General features: G+C 39.2%; 1 protein-coding gene across 1 annotated transcript in view; it reads left to right on the forward strand.

The window, feature by feature from the left end:
* FAM13C (family with sequence similarity 13 member C) overlaps positions 1-22,711 on the forward strand; it is a 130,950-nt gene that overhangs the window by 319 nt on the left and 107,920 nt on the right. The window contains exons 2-4 of the mRNA XM_054207316.1: positions 35-244; positions 1,990-2,173; positions 8,049-8,184. Coding sequence (XP_054063291.1) covers positions 35-244; positions 1,990-2,173; positions 8,049-8,184 — 530 coding nt within the window. The remainder of the gene's footprint in view (positions 1-34; positions 245-1,989; positions 2,174-8,048; positions 8,185-22,711) is intronic.

Here is a 22,711-nt window from a genome sequence, read left to right on the forward strand (position 1 = left end):
TGTTGCTTACTGTTTTGTATTTCTTCTTAAACAGGTCTGGAGCGTGTTGGTATATTTCGAATCAGCGGCTCAGTAACTAAAATCAAGGAATTGAAGCAGAAGTACAATCAAGGAGAAAAAGTAGACCTTATTAATGATGGAGATGTTGATTCTGTGGCTAGTCTCCTGAAACTCTTCCTGAAAGAACTGCCAGTGGCTGTTTTTCCAGACAACATCTGTTCTGGCTTGCTAAAAACTTTCCAAGGTACAGAATGGGCACCTTCCAAGCTTCTGTTCTTTCTCTGACAGTGACAGATAACGTGTTCATTGCACCTTCCTATAAACAAGGATTTAAGTTTCCTTAACCTAAGACTGATGTTTAATTGTTTTTGATGGGCCAGTCTTTTGAATTCATTAAGCATTTTTGGCTCCCCAACATCCTGTGGGAAGGCGTTCTGCTATCCAATCCTGTATTCTTTGACAAAGTACCCATTCTGCATGCTTTTTTTTTTTTTAAATTGGATACCTTACTTGTTATTGTGATAATATTTTTATTTTTCATCTAATTGCCATCATAATGCTGCTTGTGTCTTTATATAGCCACTGCCTCACTTCTCTCTTCCAAGTGGAAATTTAACCTTCTCTTGTACAGGAGCCTTTTTGAACATCCCTGTTCCTATTTAGTACTTTTTACTTGTTTTCTTACAGTCTTCTTGCACAGCAGTGTGTGGAGCAGCATGAAGCATTCAACATGCAAAGCCAAGTTGAGTACCTACAGCAATACACTGCTTAGTTCCCTATTCACGTTTATAATGGCTGAGCTAATGAATTCAGATGCTTCTGCCCAGTGATTTTGAGTGATAACTGCTTCAGGTGTTTGCATACAAATAAGTGGATTTCGTGGGTTAGATTGCTTGTTGCTTTTGTTCAAACTTCATCTACTAAGTGCCAAGTTACGTACATATTTAACAAAAAAAAAAAGGAGAGGAAGAAAGAGAAAGGAATAATTTTCATGAACTATGAAAATCTATGCTGACAGATCTACAGGTTTTTGCAAGCCCCTTGTTTTGACTACACGGAACAGTCTTACTGTCCGTTTTGGGGCTGTTTTTTTTTTCCTTTTGTATTTTTTCCCCCCTCTCCATCCTGTTTTCCATATTTCTCATTAATAGGTTGAGCACCATGGGTCTTGGCCTTTATGAAATGTATATTTTAGGGCTAAAATTGCCCTTTAGGGCATGATTTGCTATTCACAATGTCAAAGCTACGCAGATGTGTCCTGGTGATCTATGGCAAATCTGTGCATCAGCTGCCAGTTATTGAGCAGTACTGTCATCTCAGTTCTAATAACCGGGAGACTTTATCATACTAATTTTGAACTGCTGATCAAATAGAGTGGTTTGTGAACCCATTTACTGCCTTGTAACTCTTTGAAGAATGAGAACCAAGAAAATGCTAAGTATCCCCAATTTAGATTTTTAAGCATCTCTTGTGTAACTACGGTTGCATATTTATAGAGCAAAAATGTTTTGAGACCGAGAACTACCAATTAGTCAGGAAATGAAGATGATGTGGGGCTGAAAGGGTACAATTTCTTATTCCTCTTAATGAGACTCACAGCATGTGTAAAATCTCTGGGGAGAGTCAAGGCTGACAATCCTGTATCACCTATAAAGGCAGCTTTAAGGATTCAGGTACATGCCTACTGCCTGCAATTCCATTAAAAAAGCAGCAAGTTCTAGAGGATTCTGTTATAATAGGAAGAATAGCAGAAACAGTGCATATAAAACTCAGTATCTGGAAAATCCATGCTAGTTTAATATTAATATGTGAAAATTGTTGTCAAGATTTAGCATATAAATTCTTTGTTTAGGACATATTTATTCTTCACTTTGCTCTAATATATTTTAAAGCCTTCCATCTTTTTCAGATCTATAATAATGCCTGTGATGGAATTGTATTATTATTAGGAATACCTATGTAATAACTTTTCTTCCCCCTCCCGCACAGAGCACGAAGTCCACACAACAGAATGCATAGAGAACTTCAGACAGTTGCTCAGCTGCCTGCCCAAAGCCCATCAAAACCTTCTTCAGTTCCTGTCTGCTTTCCTATTAAAGGTGGCAACATACAGTGCAGTGAATTTCATGACTCTGGAAAACCTAGCCATTGTGTTTGGACCTGTTCTTTTCAAGTGAGTGCTCTCTATTTAGTTACCTTAGATAGTACCACTAGATCACACTTTACAACGAGGCTTTCTGTCATAACTGTACGTCTAATAGTAAGTGCAGCATTTTGAAAGTTAAATGCTTATATAGTATATTATGGGCAGACGTGACTGATTCTGAGCTGGCTGACCACCTTCATCCTGTTAGGCACTGACTGTAGAGGGCCAGCCTTAAGTAAGAAACCATCTGAAAAGAAGAGACATGAGGGATGGAGAGCTGTTTAATGAGAACTACTCCTCTTTTCTTAGCCAAACTGAGTGCTGGCTGTGGAGGCTACTTAGTTTTTAGCCTTGATTTTGAAAAGCTAAGGCTGACTTTGACCTTGTAATAGTATTTGATATATCTCCTCTATTAAGAAAGAGCAGTAACTTGTTCTGCCCTTGTCACTAAAATGGAAGTTGACATCCAGAGACCAGCTGAGCTCACAAGCAGTGAGTGCTTGGCTGAAGCTAGAGAAGGTATGTTTGGGATGATGGTGAGTGGGCGCTTAAATGGATGGTAAAAAAGAAAGGTGGAAGGGCATACGTCATGCAAGTCAGGGTGGTGAAGGAACAGCCTAGAATGATATGATAATGGAAGATTTTCCAGTGAAGCTGGAACAATTTGGTTCTGTATCCTATCCTTCATGTTGACACTAAAGGATGTTAAAATGCTTATACCTGTCTTATAATTTGTAAACCTTTGTTTTAGTGGATCATAGCCATTTCAGCTTAATGCCACTTTGCAAAAATGTACATGTTAACAATTAGTATTTTCTATGCAGTAAAAGAAACCTTGATGGTTTTTCACTTCTTTTGTATGGGATGACAAGCAAGTTATTAAAAAGATAACAGTCATAAAAATTGGTACCAAGCATATAAGAAATCAATCACAGGGTTTGTTTTGGAGAACTGCTCTCTTAAACCTTGCTGCTGTTTCCATAGGTTTCCATGTTTATGTCTGTTTACCTGCCCTGTGGGCTTATCACCAGATGTACCAGAGTTTAACCTTTGCAGGTGGTATAAGGATCCTTACTTTAGCGAGAGTACAGCTAGGGACAAGAATCCAATGACATGTGGTGTGGTAGGAATTATGCCGTTTGCTCCTGTGAGAACAGGCTTGACAATGGAGGATATTCAGTGATAGAACAAAGCAGTTCTATGACCAAACCCCAAGTTCCTTAATATCTGCATGCTAAAATTAGTAAATGAGTGTAGGCAGATAAGGTTTACTTCCCAGTGTCTGGATTAGTTGTGTGGCGATACCTCTAAACAGGTAAAAGGCTGATGCCAAAAGTCCTTCAGCAAAAATCTATCCCTTGACCCTCACACTAAATCAATGAGGACTGCACTGACCCTCACTCTCCTGCCATCAGGCCCCCTTTGCTATCACATGGGGCTTCTGTGCATGCACACCCATGCAAGAATACTTTATTTTATTCCTTTATCTCCGTTCCCAAATCCTCTGAATGTGCACCCACTGATTTCTGTATCAACACATAAGAATCCAGGAGGCTCCCTTATTGATTGATGAGCTGTTTCAGTTTTTAAGCAACCCGCTGTGTCTTTGGAGATGGTCCAGCTACTTTTGAACATGCCCCCCATCTGGTTTTTAAAGTACACTTAGTGCTAAACTAAATGCTTGTGGCAATGACCTGTCTGAGAAGCCTTGAAAACGATCAGTATCAGGTTTCCCTACCAGAGTGACTTGTGAAGGCAACACAGCTACCATAATTAGAAGTATATATGCCCTATGAACATTCACTCCAGCTTCTTACAGTCATTCTGATCTCGCCAGCTCTGGGGGAGAAACCAGCCAGTCTGGAGCTCATTTTTTGTAAAGTGTTTAATTAGTGCTATCCTTGGAGAGTTACCTCCTAGGATTATGAAACATCACCTTTTTGGTAGTTGGGTGGGGAGGAGAGCCTTGCAACTGGGACTTTCTCTCAGTGACATTGCCATACCACTTCCTGCTGAGTGACCTGAGGCCTCAAATGATTCAGAATAAACCATTTGTATTGTCCTGTACAGCAGCAAAATTCAAGGTAGTCTAATGTGGCAAACTGTATCTACTGACACAGGGAATAAAGTCATAAATATCCTTTACCTCTTTCAGAGCAAGAATTAGTGCAATTAGCCGCCACATTATGAAACATTTGGCAGCCAGAGTGTAGATTCACTGGAAAGTGAGACATGTTGGGTAGTATTTGCTAGAGTTGTTCAGTCAGAACGTGAAGGTTATGGAAAAAAACAACTCTAGATCTGATCTGCAGAAATGCCTACCCCATGCGATTGTTAGAAATAACCTTTGGATGTAATGTCAGCTCCACTTACAGCACTAATTCATTGCAGGTGTTAAAATCTGCATCTATTCTGGCAATCTGCGGTTTTGTGCAATTACTTCTTCCTTCTTTGACATTAAACAAGTAAACTAGGTTGTTTATAAGCCTTTTTACTTTACATTTTTGATCTATTTATATTCAAGTGTAAACTCTGCCCATGATTATCACCTGTCTCAATCTGTTGACACTTTTATTTGTGGAGACCTGTCATGCTTATAGTTTCATTGAAATAACTTGAGTTGGAATATTCAGTAGTTGGAACACAGAACACATACGGGCCATCGGGACACAAAATTGGAATATAAAACTTGCTGCTCATTAAACCTTGCAAGCCGAAACGGCACATACTTCATAATTAGTAACTGTGGTAATTGCAACACAAAAAAAATATAAGCCTTAGCAGAGGTATTATATTGGAAGTCTAGTTACAGGATCACAGAGAACTCCTATTATAACGAATTTTAAATGCTAGGAAACTAATATAATTGTTTGTGTGAAAACTGAATGTTAAATAAGCTGTTTCTTCTCTATTTTTAATTTATTGTACCCCCTTACTTTGATACTGCTTGTATTGGATATTTAACTAAAATACTCATATTGGCATTATTCTGTTACATTATTAGTAATTAGACAGCTTCCTGTCCCTGTTCAGGGTGGTAGGACCCAAAGGTGGGGGTAAGAAATGAAGGCGTATTTCAGAAAAGCGTAACTGAGTAAAATGTTTCATTTTATCCTTAGTCTCCTTTGCAAACCAGGTCCTTGTGATTTCTTCTACTGGCCTCCCTCCCTCATGCTGTTTTTCGCCAGTGAGACTGAGTTAAGCTATGTTCACTGCTGTTAAGTTGCTCTACTAGCACCTTTCCAATTGCTTTTCTTTTAGATTTTTGACCCTGCCATCTGTTTCTTATCTTTTGAGACTTCAGTCTTAATATCTGCATGATGCAGCATTCATGTCCTTGCCTCCTAAGTAAGAGGAACAAAAAGTGCAACTTGTAGGCCAAAATTCAGGTGGCTACTACTCCCTACGCTTTCTTTGTTAAGCTCCACTCTTTTGTCAGTTTCTGCTGTTTATTTCTTTCTGCTTATCCTCTGAACTATTTATTTCTGTTGCCATTCATTCTTCTTGTGAGCTGTTTCATGTCCTGGTAGTCTCTGTAAACACCAACAAGTATGAGCTGCTCTGCTTTTATCAGAGATTCAACTGCTGTTACTTAAATTTCTGTGGGTACTTCATTATGCCTCATCTTGGTAAAGAGATTTCTGCTACTAACCTCAGTAAGTAGTTCCTGCATGAGTGTACAAGGATACTAGCCAACCAGTTGTTTGCTTCTACTCACTTTGACTCATTCTTTCTGTAAATGTGCAGCAAGCCTCATATACAAGCCACTGCCAGCAGGGAACCTTGGCAGATCTCCTGGAAAAAAGCCAAGGCAAGGGACTGCATGGATTTTCTAGCTTGCATTTTTGTGGCAAAGCAACTTTGAAAGGTTTAGGCTCAAGGAAACCAGTGGCTGATTCCTGATGACCAAGTTTGAATTGTTTCTTATTTGTAGTGCGTGTTCTCCTGTGTTTCATTTGTACTGCAACTGATTACAGGGGTTTTATGTGAAGTGCAGAATATACTTCAGTAGCTGTGCTCTTCCTAGGAACATGTCCTGGATTCAGCAGTGTATGAACATGGTTCCCCTACACAGCCTGATAACACAGTTTCTGCTAGCAGCAGAAGTATCTGAAGAGGCAGGAAGTGATTATTTTCCAAAATTAATTGAAAGTCATTGTGGAAGGTGGCTGCAGAGGAAACTAAAAATGTATTTTCTATATTTGGAATACCCATCTGTTTCTGCCCGTGAATATCTGTGAATGGGCAGACATTGATATTTGGAGTCAGCTGTAGGGTCGCATCCCAGAGCATTGATTAGATTTGTTTGAGAATGAATTGAGAACGGGGCACCCAAAATATAGGCCGCTAGTCACGAAAAATGGGACCCAATAAGTAGGGTGAGAGCTGTTTATCTTCTTAATGGACATCTTGTGGAGTGCTCCTTGCTGGTAAGAGTTAACAGCTGGCAGAGATGGATTCGAGAACATATGTCTAGGTTAAAGAAAGAAGCTGAGAAAAAGAAGGCAAGGGACTAAAAAGATTGCTTCTATGGCCTGTAAGTAGAGGGTTTTAATGTTTGGGTAAGCGATGAATAATCTCTTAGGACTGTTGCATGTAGGAAAGGCTGTTGCTCGGTCAACCGGGTTTTACACATGGGCTTGCTTTTTGTGGAGAAATTGAGTCTGTTCTGAGAACAGGAGGAATCTAAGAAGGAGAAATGTTAGCCAACCCTAAAGAAAGATGTGATGACGCAGTAGTTTATCCTGTAAATCTGCCTACGTTGTACCTGGCTATAAGTCTGCTTAAACCATCATCTTTCAAAAGGAGCCCAAATTCAAGTTCTTACAGAAATAACAGTAAGCTTACAAAAGGAGAACGTGAATGAGGGCAATTGGGCTCAGTGCATGTATTTAATTGGACTGGGCCCAGTGCGTATATTTGTACTTTAAAATCACAAATTAATAATGAATGTACTGATTTGGCAAACAGAAGACTGGTGTGTGTACGTCTCCACATTAGTCTCCAGAGTTTATGAATTTCTTGTTTAAATATTAATATTGTGCTGGGTTGAACTGAGTTGGTGCAGCATGGCTAGAGAAGCTGGATTAAGGCGACAGCATTTATGTAATTGTCCTCCAAACTTCCAAACAGTTCACGGGGCAGGGGGTGGAGTGAGGAAATACACAGTTCCTTCAGGGAATGAGGTTAAAATCCCATATAAAGAATCCCCTGACTTTAATTAAATTATTTCAATTTAGACTTTTTGTGTGGATAGTAAAAGTTCAACTACTATTTATTTAAAAAAGAGGGGGAAAAGAAAAGAGAGAAAAAGAAAGAAAAAACCAAAACAAAACCCGTTAACAGGAGTGTGTGGAAGTTCCACTCTATGTGCCTGATATCTGTGAACTCATAATTTTTTGCACTGAAACAGCTTCTTACCTGTGTTTTTTTTTCAGGCAGTTCTGGTAATAAGACATTCTAGCCATGAAAGTTCACCTTCATAAACTAAGCTAGAACAACAAAATGCCTTTCTTCCAGCCTCAATGCCAGTGTGTGATGGCAAACTTCTAAGGCTTTTTTTTGTCCTTGTCATCCTTGATTTTTATGAACTTAATCGCTGAGTTACTGTCAAGTTCTAACTATTTTGTTGTGCTGCCTCAAAGATTCATTGTGTTGTGAATTGCTGCAGCAAACTGGGGCTCCGTCACCGTGAGGCTCCCAGCGTTGTGAACCCACCAAATTAAGTTGGTCCCTGTCCCAACAGTCACCTTTGGGAAATGAGGCTGGCACTCTCTTTTATCCAGTCTTCTAGCTGTCTGCTTAGCTGAATTATCTTGGGTACTGGGGGGCTCCCTGTGTGACTCATCGCTAGCTCCTGATCTGAGAGCTCCCAAACTTAATCCCTCTTCGCTTCCCTTAGGATCCCTGTCAGTCCCTTGGCTTGTGAAGAACAAAGGCTTTACAATGGCCTCCTGCTGTATTTGCTTCAAGATCATGAGATGCTTTTTGTTGACCTGAACGCTTGTTTTTCACAGAGACAAGCAGATGGCCTTCAGGTAAGAAAGTTACGTTAATTGGTTCAGCAAGTAATCAAAAGTGCTTCGTTAGGTTCTAAGCTACAAATGGAAACGTATTTGCTTATACATAATGTAATTAACGACTATAGCTTGTTGCCAGCAATGTAAATATTCATCATATGCCTAAGCTAGAGGGGAAACATGAGTGTTTAAAATTCTGATTTTGAAAAAAAAATGCACCCGCAAAAGTAAAAGGTCAAGAATAAAATCCCAAGTTGTTCCAATTTAAATATCTTGATGCCAAGGTTTGTTAGATCAAAGCTGCTGGATTTTTCCTCTAATGAAGCACTTCTTATTTTGTGTGTGTTTGGCTGTACAGTGATGATGCAGGAAAGCAAAACCAGTAGGGTGAAACCCCTCTCACCTTTCCAGAGCTCACTGTGTATATTTCAGCCTCTCCTTGGGCATATTCTTTTCTAAAACTTTGTTAGTACTTTGATTCCTCTTTTGCCTTTTTTGGCAAAAGTCTCCTGGTGGAAGAAACATGATAGACAAATGCTGGTTTAGGGACAGGGTCAATATAAGTCTTGTTTTCAGTTTGTGATGTGATGTGTCATTGCTGCTTAACTTGAAATTGATTTTTACAAGAAGACATGAAGGAAGTGTTGTAGCAAAACCTACAGTTTAGTACTGCACCACGCAGTTACCACACATCCTTGCGGTTCGTGACTAGATGGATAGCAATGTGCGAGATCAGGTGAAGGATTATAAGGGATTTGCATTGTATGTAACTGTAGATCGTGGTGCTTGTGTTTGCGACTCCTTAATTTCCTGGGTTCTTTCTCCAAGCATGTGTGTTAAGGAAAACCAGCAGACTTCTAATACAAAGTCAAATTCAGCATTTGGAGCATCTTATGTATCCCAAACTGAATATTGAGACTGTACTGCTCCTTGGAACCTCTCTTTTAAAATAAATCCTGTACAGCCGTAGGTACGGAGAAAAAAATACACTGATACAAGGATGTTTCTGAAATATTCCTGCTATATCACAGGACATGGCCCAAAATCTAAAACTAGGGTTGTTTCACATAAAGACAGTGTTGGAGCCCACACCTCCAGCTGCCCGTACTCTCTGAAGATGTCCCATGTCACTACCACCTTTGAGAATTCCTGCAACCTGTACTCAAACGAGCATGAACGATAAAATATTAGTTGTCCTGTTGTATCTGCTTCTGCGTACAAAACTAGAAGCAGCATCAGCAGCTAAAGGAAGTTGGAAGGGTATTAGAGAAGCCAGGAAACCTGGCTTTCTACTGCAGTGCTTTTGTTTTAGAAGCAACTTCCCTCCCTGTAATTCTGCAAAATGTCACAGTCTGTCTGGGATTGTGGTGATGCGGGAAAGAATTCTGCTAAAAAGATCCTTTCAAGTTCTTTAATAAAACCTCAGACAAGGCATAGCCATGAGGCACTCTCCTGCTCTGAGGTAAGCTTATGAAAGAATTCTCATCTGTGGGTGAGAAGGGAATTCAGTATTCTGTGGCTGATCTTGTTTTTGTAATTTCTGGCAGGAAACCCAGCACGTTGGATAGGTACCCTTCATCTTTCATAATATAACAATTGCTCAAAGTCCACTAAACTGGAAACATCAAAGTTAGGTTTACAAACCAAACATATTAAAAGTGCCTGTTCTAGTTCCAGCAAAGCAAGCAAAAAGTGAAATGGCAAACCTGGCTCAGGTCCCTTGTTGCTTCCTGGAAATGAAACTTGCTTTTATTGGCTCTTTCTCATGAAATAACTTAAAGCATTTACACAGATACTTGCATTTGGACTATTTAATTCCTGTGATTTTTTTTTTTTTGTTGTTGTTGTTGGTTTTGGGATGCCTTCCCCCCCCTGCCTTCAACATTGTATGTTACCCTAATTATTTGAGCTTTAACAAGTTAAAGCCATGCCAACCTGGCAGACATGCCATACAGCTGACATAAGCTTAACCTCCAGTTATGTCTTTGTTAGGCTGAGATGGGCAAGATCGTTTGTTTCTGAGCAGAGCTCTTAGTATCTTGAAGTGCCAGAGTCATCCCACCTACCTCTACCTCTGCAGGCTGATTCAGGCTGACAGACTGGAAGAAAAATTTGCAAGTTTTTGAGAGGCACCAGTCTAATAGTTCAGAACTATTACCCTGTCTGGCTAGTAGACTACTCAGTGCCACCTATTCCATCTAAAGAGAGTGGTTTAAAAGATATATCCAAGCTACTATTCATTTTAGTTTGTCCTTTTTCCTGGCCACTGTATGTTGTACACTTATTTATTTTCTTAGGCTGGAGTTGGAATGCTGTAAAATCCTGCCAGGGTTTCATTTCTTAAAGTTGTCCTATAACCTTCTGTCAGAGCTTGCAAAGTGCACTGGTACTAAAGTGATTTTCCTGCTTGGCTTAAATCATTCTTTAAAAAGAGGTTAGACAACACTGTGGTGGTGTTTGTGACCTGAGGCCTCTCTAGGTAACTGTGTTTCACCTGAAACGGATCACTAGCTGTGCTGAGGTGTACAAGATTAGCTTAACTTCTATAGTACAATTAAATTATGGACCAAACCTTGCTAATAGCAATTTGTCATACTGTCTGCCCTCATCACTTGTGAATCTTGTGTTTTAGATAAAAATTTACTATGGATTATTTTTGTTTTTTGCATCTAGTCCAAGAGTGTTTTTTCATATCTCCTTTCTGTAGAGAAGTCATAGATAAATCCACCCTGAATTATGCACGCTACCTTTGTCTTGCAAACAAATAGAAGCCTGACTTCTGTTGTACACACCTGTGGGTGCGTACAAGCCATTGCATGTCTCTCCATCAAAGCATAGGATTAATTAGAAGAAAAGCCTACACCCTGAGGAAACAAGTCTCATTCCTTGTTTTCTTCCTTTGTCCTTTTACACATGCTTTACTATGTCTCAGTAAGGCTGCAGGGACTGCCTATTGGTTGGATCTCACGTAGCTACTCGCTACAATCGTGGAACCCCATTATGAAGGGATTGGAGAGATCCAGAGGGCTGGGGAAGTGGAGCTGGACACTCTCCTGGACTTGCAGGTTGACCGCAGACACCTCAGAGTGAATTTCTGAAATTGCAGTGTGGTTTGGAGTTGGTCAGAATAATGCAACTGAATATTTCATGGATACTTTATCTACTCAAACTATGGTTTTGTTGGGAAGGCTTTTGTGGTCTGGAGACTTTTGTCAATCTCAGGTTTTTAGCCTTTTTCAAGGATCAGATGGACGTTTCAGCGTTAACCCTGTTTTGTAAAAAAAAAAAAAAAAAAAAAAAAAAAAGTTGTGCCTCCCTATCATCTGAAGTTGCCATAAAAAATAAATTGCGGTCTCCCAAATGGACTGTCTTCAATCTGGAGGACAGTAATAATTTAACTGATGTTGTACTTTGCTAATCCCATGACAATGCTTGTGGAATTAGTCGAAACCATTCGGAATGAACAAACAAGCAGGCATTATCTCATGATCTAGTATACTGAAATTTCCAGGTTAGACTAAATTTTCTTGTCAAAATAATTTTTCAAGGGTAGAGGAACATAATTCCAATTCCTGTTTGTGGCTCTTTACAATTTACTAAGTTTAAACTTCTACAGGTCTTGATTTTCTTTCGAGTTCTTTGCTTAGCAATAATAACTTTTACTTGGGTTTGGATGTAAACATAGCAAATCCTGTGTGTACCATATGAACTGCCAGGATATTTGTCAATGTTTCTGTAGGGATTGCTGTTGCATTATAGAAAGACAACTTTGTATTATTTCCCATTCATGGAAAAAGTATTTTCCCTAACATTTATAAATTTAGCAAAAGCATGGACTCATTAAACATTAAGTTTTAATTGTGTATTTGAGTACTGCCCAAACCAGAAGACTGGATAAAAAATGCCATACATTGAGGATCAAGTAGGACCTGTATCCCTACAAAAATTGTGGCCAATAGATTTTATAGCTTCTGTTTTGTTTTGTTTGGTTGTTTTTTTCTTCCTTCTGGATAAACAGTGCAGAATATTTTACCAACTGTAGGCATAAGGATTTGATAAAACCTGCTGTAGCCTATGCAAGTGTGACTTAAAACAACCAAAGTGGATGCGGCTGGAGTACTCATTACTCCTTCTAGGTCTTCAGTGCCAGAGCCTTTCTGCCTGTCAGTGGAAGGAATAGGACAGAGAGAGAGCAAGGTGCTATTTCTGTGTTGTGTCTGTGATGTGTAGCAGACTGGCCTTTGTACTGGAGATCTGTAACTTGGAAACGATGAGCGTGCCTGGTCTCCATTTTTAGTGAGCTGTGGGGTGTGTAGGGAATGTCGCTGACTTAATGTTTGCTCCAGGAAAACTGTGGGTTTCTCTTGACTTGCTGCACAAGTGCTTTGTGACACTGCTGTCACACTTTAACCCCTTTCTATGACTTAGTGGATTTTGCCACTATCCACTGTATGGATGTATGTATGTAGATTTTTATAATTTAATTTATTTATTTTTTTCCTGTGGAAGTCTGCTCTAGGAGAGAATACTGTCAAGAGACACTGTGCTGTGTGACAAGAAGCACACCGTCAGCTGTGCTTTACTGTAACAAGCAGCTTGAGCACAGAAGAGGGAAGCCGATCAAACTGAAATCCTGAGATTCTTTAATGCAATCAATAATAGAAGAACAGAGCTCAAGCAATCACACTAGCTGATTACGCTGAGCACTGTCTGTCATTCAATAATGATAGAAAGCGCGTGAGAGGGGAAGGTCTTTCTAAAAATGGTCACTGATACAGACCCTCTCTGGCTTGGAAAATATGTTTGGAAAGCAGTATGTGATACAGAAACCAACTCAGTAGAGACTTGTCTTTGTTACTTTTCAGTCCGTGAATGCCCATTTTCAGTTTTGCTGTGAACAGAGTGTCTCAAAAGCTCCTACCATATTCAGGCTCTCAGAATTTACATAGATTACAGATTACAGAGCTTTATCTGCAATTTGTGAAGGAGAATAATACCCGCTATGTTCAGAGCGGCAGCCAGTTGCTTTGCTTATCAGCTACACTACAAGGAAGAGGATTATAATTAATCAGCTAGTGTGCACATTAGGATGACACAGATAACTGCTTTCAGAGGATCTGTGTGGTCTTCCTCTGATGTTTAAAAAAATGACCACAACACCTAAACCTAAGACTTGTGGGTCTGAGATTTTCAGGCGTCTCAAGGTTGCAATAGACGATGGCGCTGGCAGCATTTTCTTCCACTTGGTGTCAGCATTGTTCTCTCACTCCAGAGCTGTTATTTCCTTTGAACATAACCCTTTAATATGTTCTGACTACCTATCTTAAAATTAGGTATTACATTTCTATTTTTGTAATGTGTCAGAACATCAGCCTGTTCCTTCCTCAGATAATTACTGATATCGGAGAGGCATGAAGGAAGGGTATGAATTCACCTCCAAACCATTATGAAAGGCAAGCCTTTTTTATTTTGTGCTCGTGTCGCCTTCTTTACCTCGGCAGGACTACCAATAAAATCTCTTACCACTGTTGTGATCCTTTTCTTTGGTGTACGTGAGCAATTTGATTTGTTTGCTGATGATCAGGGCTTTTTGAAAAAACAACATCAGAAGTGAAGTCTTTAATAGGAAAGTCATCCCTTAGGAAATTAAAAGTATTTTTATTGAAAGGCTTGTGATATTTAAGCGTCAAAATATTTCAGCCTTTTCACTTGTCATTGGCTGTAATAGTAGGAGAACAAAAAGACATTATTTTAAACCCTTACTGGCTTTTCATTTTGTGCAAGGTTAGGGATGGGAGTTGGAAATGTTTTCATTTTCATCAGAAAAGCAGGCAAGAAATGTAGAGAAGAATACAAACCTGAAAAAAAATTCCACTGTCAGAAAAAATATCAAAATAAGAAAATCCCGTTTTTCATTTAACTGTAGTTAATTGTAGTTCATTTAATTGTAGTTAGTTGCAGAGCAGTGCAACAGTGGATTTAACAGACATATTCTGAATGCAGATTCCCCTCTAGCTCCCTTCCAACCTCCGCCCCCCCCCCCCCAGCAGTTCCTAGGCTGCTTTGTTCCTCTTTAATTAGTCTGTTTCACCTATTTGCAAAGATGCAAGCATGCTGAAATATTTAAACAACACGAATTGAGGGAGGAATATGGCTAGCACTTATTGTAGTTGCATGTAGAAAGGCTTGGCTGAATCTTGAAAGCTTATTAGGATGTTACAGCATAATGCAGTTTCACTCTCTCCCAGTTTATTTGGGGCTTTTCCATAGAGCAGACTGCAGTATTTAATTTCTTTGCTTCAAGTAAAAAAGGAAATGAATGTTCATGAGTCAGCATTTCTGCTAAATAGTTTCCAGAACTATGAAACTAAATACTGGGTACCTTTTTATTTTGCTATGAAAAAAGGAAAGGGATGAAATATGCCTGTAATAAAAATACAAATGCTCTTGAGCCAAAAACATAGGAACAAAAGGAAACGTATGGCAAAGTTGCGTGCTGAACTTAGGGTTCATGGTTAGAAAAATTTTGTCCAAGTTATCCTGATTTACTGATAGAACTTTTTTTTTCTCAAAACAAAACAAAAAAAGAGAGATTTGTGGAAAAAATTGGAAGAAATAAATGGAAAAAGCCTTTAAGAGTATTATGGAAAGAACAGGATACTTCAGAAAGTTTTAATAAGAGCAAATAAACACAACACCTCCATATGTGCTTTTTTCCCAAGTGCATTTCTAGTCAGTTCAAAGACCATTTTTAATTTAAACAAACATTACTGCGGTTTGGCTTTGCATGCACGGGTTGGTTTGCATGGCTGGTAATCTAGATGGACACTTGAAGCTGAGGTTCTGTCAACAACCTTAATTCTGACCTTTCGATTTTCACTGACCATCTGCTTTAATTAGATGTTGCTGTATTCCCAGAGGACTGCAGATGAGCATACAAAGATTCTGGCTAGTAAAGAAATAATAGTGTGGGCCTTAGGCTATTCTGCCAAGTGGTGAGGTAGTCAGCTGTGCCTGGAGATGATCATGGTAAAGGATGCTGATCAGGACTGAATTTTTCTGTAAGTTGTTAAGAGGACAGGGAAATACTTGAAGGAATGCAGCTGTTTGACCCAGCATTGCTTCCAGTATGCAACTGGAGGTTTGCCTGGGAGTTGCTGGTGTCACTGGGCTGCATGAGAGAGCAGCCGTAGGAGCTCAGCTTTTGATTACTTTGGGAGACCCCTCATGCCAGAATCTGGGTGTGGAGAGCTGGGCAGAGAGGGGACCCAAATCCACAGGTTTAAACTGACCTCCCCTCCATCTTGCCCATGGGGTGGATGAAAGATGCAGAGGTTTGCCAAGATGAGGGCTGCTGGCGTCTCTGCCTGGCACAGGCAGGAGAAGGGCCTGAGTACTGGGTCAGGGGAAGGCTGAGCCATCTGTAAACCCTGCAGGCAGGGGAAGGGTAAAGCTACACAAGATAAGTATGTGGGTGTAAGTAGAAGAGAACAAGAGATGACATACAGAGTTCTTCATAGATCCTAAGCTCTGTAGCTTTAGGATTTTCATGTGTTTTATTTATATTCTTTTTCCTCCCATCCATGACATCAAGCTGAATGGGAATACATTGGAAGATAAAATATATTACTTTACAAAAAAACCCCACAAACCAAAAAACCACAACCTTTTTGGTTTACCAGAGTGTGTACATGATGGCTTTCATATTTTCATAGAGCAGTGGCAGAGATCAAGTGAAGAAATTATGCTGTAGAACTCTCTATCTGATATTATTTTAGTTCTTTTTAATTTTATTTTCAAACTCATTGGGAATTACATGGATTGCTTTGAGCTTCATGATCTTTTTCATTGGTTAATACAAGAGGACCATGCAGCAATAATATCCTGTGAGATGAGTTTAGATACATGCAGCACGCCGTAACTCAAAACCATATAGTACCTCTAAAAAATGTTTGTCTTTTGCATATTTTCACCAGGAAAGTATAGCAAGCAGTCTACTGCTTAATAGCAAGGAATGATGGATGAGCAGAATATTTCCTTAATTAAATATCTGATCTGCTGCTTTATTTTTCTTCAAACTCTTGCTTTCATGTTGTTAATGTTTAGTCTAACCAAATTCATAGCTATTTTGCTGACTATTTATATTCTATAATGTGTTCCATGCTTAACCAAAATGCTCTTTGGAGTGGGGGGCAGAAGGAGAGGAATATAAGCTGTATTCAAAATTAATATTAAAAGGGCTGTGGAACAGTAAAGAGCTGTGGCTATTTAATTACCCTTTGCAGCCACTAAGCACAGTTCATGTTAGAAGCTTAAGCAACTTGTGAAAACTGCTGTTGGCAGACCAGCAACCTGCTGTATTCTAGATAATCAGTGAGCTGTGCATGCCTTTCTTTTCACCTGCCCTTAGTAATTTGTGTGTTACAAAGAAAATAGTCTTTTCTTGCAAGTTGTATAATAAAGATGCTTCTAGGAACTTTGTAGTTGAAGGCAAACTTGTCAACTAAAACAAGATCTCCTCCTGGATCTGCCTGGAGCATGATTTAGTTATTATTAGCAGCAGTGTTGATTTCTCTTCCAGTGTTCTTTATCCCCTGTATTCACAAGATAACAGTCATTGCACTTTCTGACCAGAGAGTTGAAATCTAAATCCAGATCCATGTAAATGTAATTCCTTATAAAGTCTGTTTGTTTTTAATGTCTATAGCAAATTCAGATCCCTGTAATTGTCAGTCTTTATGAAGTCTGTTTGTTTCTAAAGTCTATGGGAAACGGGAAGGAGATTAATTTATTTGTATGCTTAAAATTCACAGATACGCTGTTCCTGAAAAGTGTGCTTAGGAATCTACTAAACCTTGATATAAACAAAAAAAAAAGAAAAACAAAAAAACCACAAACAAAACAACTTTGCAAAGCTTTGCTCTAATTTCTGTTTTCCAAACCTATGCTAATACCTGAGATACATCTTTCTAAATGTTGCTGCATTTTCCTCTAGTGAAACCTACATTATTTCTTTAAAGGAGAGAAGCTCATATCCTGTCAAAATCAAAGAAAAAAAAATATAAAAACCTTTATGTGGACAAGAGGCCGGTAGCATTTTTTATATTCCTATTAAGCTCGCTCTCTTGAGAATCTTGGCACTGCCATGGCCACTTTAGAAAAGGCAAAGAAACTCTTCAAAGTGTGATATGATAACTTCAATTAAAGGACAGGTCAGCTCCTAAGAATACTGAGGGGAATGATGGATCTCTCCAACTTCTTCCCACTTAATAGATTCTACAATATGTAATGTTCCCTACTTTGAAATTTTTATATAGCATGGGATTTCTTTTTTTAATGAAAATTAACTTCAGAGTTGAAAGGCTGCTGCTGTCCCTGTATGGTCTTCAATTGCGGCTTTTCAATTGGTTGAAAGGGAGAAGAAAATTAACAGTGGAAAATAGAAGAATAAATTAATTCTTTGGTATCAACTTACAAATCACTTCAATGAAGAAGTTGAGAGTGGTGTCCTCATCTCACCCTGTTGCAGCTCTTCCACTCAGAACAAAATATTAATTCTGGAAACTGCTACAAGGTCTTTAGGTATATCCTTTTCCCTCCTCCTTTTCCCTTCTTTTCTCTTCTTCCTCTCTCTACCAACTTTTTCTTTCTTGGAAATGAAAAAGTTCTTTGAAACTGTTGCTATTACAAAGTAGAACAAACACTTAGCATTAGAGAGACTCTTTATTTTTATTTCACGTTCCTTGTTAAATTAAAACTAATAGGAGGAAATTTTCGCTACTCTGACCAACTTTGCACCTGTTAAGCTATTGGCTCTTTGTCTAATATGACACTGAAGCAAGGAGAAGTCACCTATCTATAAATTAGGTATTGTACTGGTGGAGGTGATGTAAATTGCTCCTCGTAGAGAAGGATGGCAAGGTTTCTTCCCTACCTCAATGCATTTCAGCCTGGTTCTGCAGTTCTTGTTGCAGAGGGTTTTTTTCCTAGGAAGGGAAAACGTTGGAGAAAATCCTAGTGTATTTCATGCTCTTCATTGGCTCTCGGTTGCTTTGGGTAGAGATTGAAGGCCTTAGTCCAAATGTTAGAAGCCTTCAATGGATCAGGGCCAAGCTATGCAGATAAAAAGATTATTCCTGTGTCACCTCTACTCTGATTTGTGTAGTTGATGTGGTGGAGCTCCCCAGCTAAAGCCACTTTTGACCTGGAATGATCTTGTGGAGAAGACAGTACTATTCCCGAAACAGAGCATTTTACAAGATGAAAGATTTTACTTATGACAGAGAATGTAGTATGGTCTTGAGAAAAAATATCAGCTTATTGTTTCCTTGTGTTCTCCACATCAACAGGCAACCTCCCACCATAGCAGTAGCAGAGAACATGTTCCATTGTAAATAATGCTATGCCAGTCCCATTACTCTAGGGGGTGCTTAGATATTATCTAGACAGGTTGGAACATCTTCAGTGAAGTGGAACAAACATTTTGAATTGCGTAACAGCGAGTTCTTGAAATTTTCACAGGGTATCTGCATTTTTTTTCCTCAAATAGGCAACAAGTCAACAAATTCCAACCAAAAAAAGCTTACCACGCAAGTAAAACCACATGAGGGTTTGAAGGCAAGGTTGGGTCAACCCAAGAGGTTTGTGTTGTCTGAGGCAGGCATTCCATGGTAACCCTTGGAACACACTGTGGGTTAATTGATCGATTAGTAGTGAAGTAGGGGCAGTGTTATTTTTTGTCAGTCTGATGGTAACAGATACTGTGCAGGACAACCCGGTGCTGTGCGGAAGTGCTAGTGCTAGCTCTACATTACTTGGCCGGGTGGATAGGGTAAATTAGTTTGGACTAGCTATTTAGCTAATGTAACAGCTTTCAGTACCCATGGTAATGTCATGTCCGCAGTTCAAAAGAGTACAGAAGACAGGGCAAGAATATGTTTGTTTCCTGGATACATGTTCCTGAATGTCTTATTCATGTATCATTTGTTTGTAAATGATGAAGTAAAACAAGTTCAGAGCAACTGGCTGCACTAGGGATGCGTCCGAGGAATATCTTTAATGTATGTTTTTCTTTTTTTATTTGTATGGAAGGTGGCTACAGGAGTTTAAAAGGGTGGCTACAGTCTCAGATGAACCTTTGAATAAAAGCTAAGTGCCAGGAAAAATACTGGATGATGTTTCTTCAATATTGTCCTGTTTTTTTTAAAAAAAAAAAAAAAAAAAAAGGAAAGAAAAAGATCTATAGTGCAAAAATTCTTCTTTATCTTGCCTTCACCGTTTTGAAGACTTAATACCTGATCTGAAGCATAATCCAAAAAATATGTCAAGAGGATTTGTTCATAAGCATACAGTGCATTGACATCAGCAAACTCTTATTATGACTGTCATGTTCCCTATCTTGAAGCCTCATGCTAATCTTCTGGCAGCATTCAAGTTCAGTGGTTTCCATTTTGATTGAATTAATTAGTGAAGTTTGGATGATTCCCTGATTCTGAAATTGTCAGAATATTTTTAAGAGGATCTTTTAAAAGGTTATTTCTGCCCTAGTTAGTAACAAGTAGGCCATCTGAATGCACTTCTGTATTGTTTAAATCAAGAATACACTGCCCATTTGGAAGCAGAGAAAATCATAAATGAGAACTATAGTTACATACTTATCTTGCCTTTAAGTTAATCTCCCGTTACTAGTCTTGAGCCTTTCAGGTTGCTATAGAAACTGCCACAGCCTCCAACTGTGCTTCCTCCAAGACTTAATTGCATTCTGAATTTCATACCCTCCCTATTAACCACAGCACTGGCAGACACAAGCACATTTCAGAATGAGTTGAATTAATGGTTCAATACGATGTATGCATTTTTTAATATTATGTTTCCATATCCCTTTTCAAATTTTCTTTTACCAGCTTGTTAAACTCTTCTGTGACATGTAGTGATACCACAGGCATGGATTCTCTCAGTTTGCTGCCACTATATTTGATGTTTTCCAGTCTTTGATGCCATCAGAGTAGCTGCAAGAGTCATTAGTCTTAGGGACTTTTTTTTCCCCCTAGAGAAGTCAAATTATTCATGAACTATCTTAGCTCTGCTGAAGTTTTTCTGAGACTTTTCCTTCACGTCTGTGAAGACCAATATTGAAGTGCATACCTGCTATCTCAGTAGCTCTGGTAACCTTCTGCTGACTCAGGGCTCTTTCCCACATGATTTTTGCTTGATCAGTGTGGGTCAGTTTTTCAACCAGGCCTGTTTTTAGATGGGAAATATCAATTCATCAAAGTAGAAACTGAGTATGGCTGTATGCAAGGTTCGATAAGACTTTTCTGGGAAGAACTTATTATATCCTTGATGGAATTTCTCTTCAAAACTGGGCTGATAATGTATCTCATTCAACTAGTACAACCAAATCTCCAAGATTTGCTTTCCCACTCGGTTCTCAGCATGATGATGTTATCAGTGCAAGTATGCTGTTCTTACTGATGCCATGCTGCTTTCAGTGGGGATGAACATTGGGAACCGATGGTTAACATTACTGTCCTATGTGTTCAGTGGATGTAAGTTCAGAATTTCACATCAAAAAAAGCAATCCCCACTGTTCCCTTCTTGTGCAAAAAGAGGAGAGAAAAAGTACCACAAGAGAAGGAAGAGAACAAGCAGTGTATGTATTTCCATCTCCTGTTAAACCCTCTGTCTCAGCTCTGCTTTGCTCATGCTTAGTGGGGAACAGGATAGATGACCTCTGTGCAGTGTTGCTCTCTTGGTTGCTCAAGGTACGAAACCTTGGAAGTTTCGTACTTGTGTTAATGCTGGCCAAAAGATGTATTTCTATCCTCATTAAGAAGCATTAGAGACACCCCAGAACTGTTGAATGGACAAAGTCAGACTGATGCTGAGAAACAGTGCAAAGTGAGAGTTTCACCAACATGTCACTTTAGGATGTTCATGCCCATTAAGTATGCTTTTAGCTACTGAACATCTTAAGATAGCTTAAATACACCCATTACAACTTTCAAACTTTTCAAATATCCTTTAAAATCTGACCCTTTAAGCTACTGTTTTTTATGTGGTTCACATTTTTTTTCCCTTTTTGTCATTCTCTGTATATGCTTGAATTATGTATTAATGGTGCCCTATAAAAATCTTTGTAATTGAGCAAGCCAAGGTAGCTTTTCTGGCCTCAGCCTTACTGCTAGTATCTCTCTGGGAATTTGTGTGGAAATTTTTGTTCTTTTCAACAAAAAAGATCAATTGGGAAAGGAAGAAATTATGACAGAGTTGTCAGGATTAATCTGAAAGAGCGTAGACAGTTTTGCAGCACTCACTTTCACTCTCTCTCTTTTTTTCCTCATATTCTTTTTCATTAGCTACCTATTTTACACTTGAAGCAGTGTGCTTTCTGTCTCAGAACTTAAATCTCTTCCACAACATCTCAGCATTCCTTTTTAGCTGCTCTGTAAACTTGCATGTTAAAGAGAGCTGGATTTCCCTGCCAGCTCTGGCTCAAGTTACATTTCCTGGATTGCCCTATGGAATGTCAACATATATTCTAAAAATCTACGCGAGCTGGAGACCTTCCTCAAACATTCTGAAAACACTTCCTTTGCATTGGGATTCATTTGGATTTGAATATAAAATAAGTATTGTTTGTTGGCTCCTTGTCATTCTTGAGGAGCCAGATAGTTGCTCTGTCTCCAAGTTGTCTGTCTGCATGAGCTATTTTCCAGGCAGCGACAGCACTTCATTTACAGAAAGCACTGCTTGCAAGGTCTCCATGGGCGTTCAGAACAAAGACCTTGCCTATCAACTGGACAGCCCAATGTGTGAGCATGTGGAGGGCTTGACACTTGTTACAAACAGTTGCGAGCAATCTGAGTGAAGAGAAAAGACTCATTAAAAGTCTGAGAAATGCTAAGAGCAGGTTGTTTTGCTCTACTGTAGAATGTATTGCAACAGCTTTTTTTCACAAGCCATAATTTCCTATGTTTTCTGCAGTTTACAGTATTTTTAGGCTTTTTCTGTAGTTGGTGGTAGGCTGTTCTATATGCACATGGCATCTTTATTGTATAGGTGGCTGTATGTTTAGGGTATGTCTGGGGCACAGTAGCTCATGCAGTTCTTGCTAGGGAATGCAGAAGGGCACTTACCATTGTACTTTGCTTGTCATGGCTTGCCAAAACCTGTCTTCAAGTACCTATTGTTTATCCTTCCTCCCCTTCACCATCCTGTGGGAGAAAACTACCTCACAACCAAGCTCTTGTACACTACCCAGAGGTGCATGAAAAGTAGGGATGCTTCTACTTTACAGCCTTTGTGCTCTCCTTCTTGTTTGTTGGACCAGATGTAATGCAGGATGTTTATGATGGAAGCCTTGCTGTTTCTGGGAGCAGGGAAGATAAACCATGCAAGCTGCTGGCAGAAGTCAGGGAGAGAGATTTGAGCCGAGTTGCTTAGTGGGTGGTGGAAAGATTAAACCTTGTAATTGACTTTAAGCTTTGATTTCTTCTCTTTCCCTGTTTCTCCATATAAGCAAAGAAAAGTTGGAATGAAGTTT

This window comes from Rissa tridactyla, chromosome 6 (genome assembly GCF_028500815.1).
Source record: "Rissa tridactyla isolate bRisTri1 chromosome 6, bRisTri1.patW.cur.20221130, whole genome shotgun sequence".
NCBI classification, from domain to species: domain Eukaryota; kingdom Metazoa; phylum Chordata; class Aves; order Charadriiformes; family Laridae; genus Rissa; species Rissa tridactyla.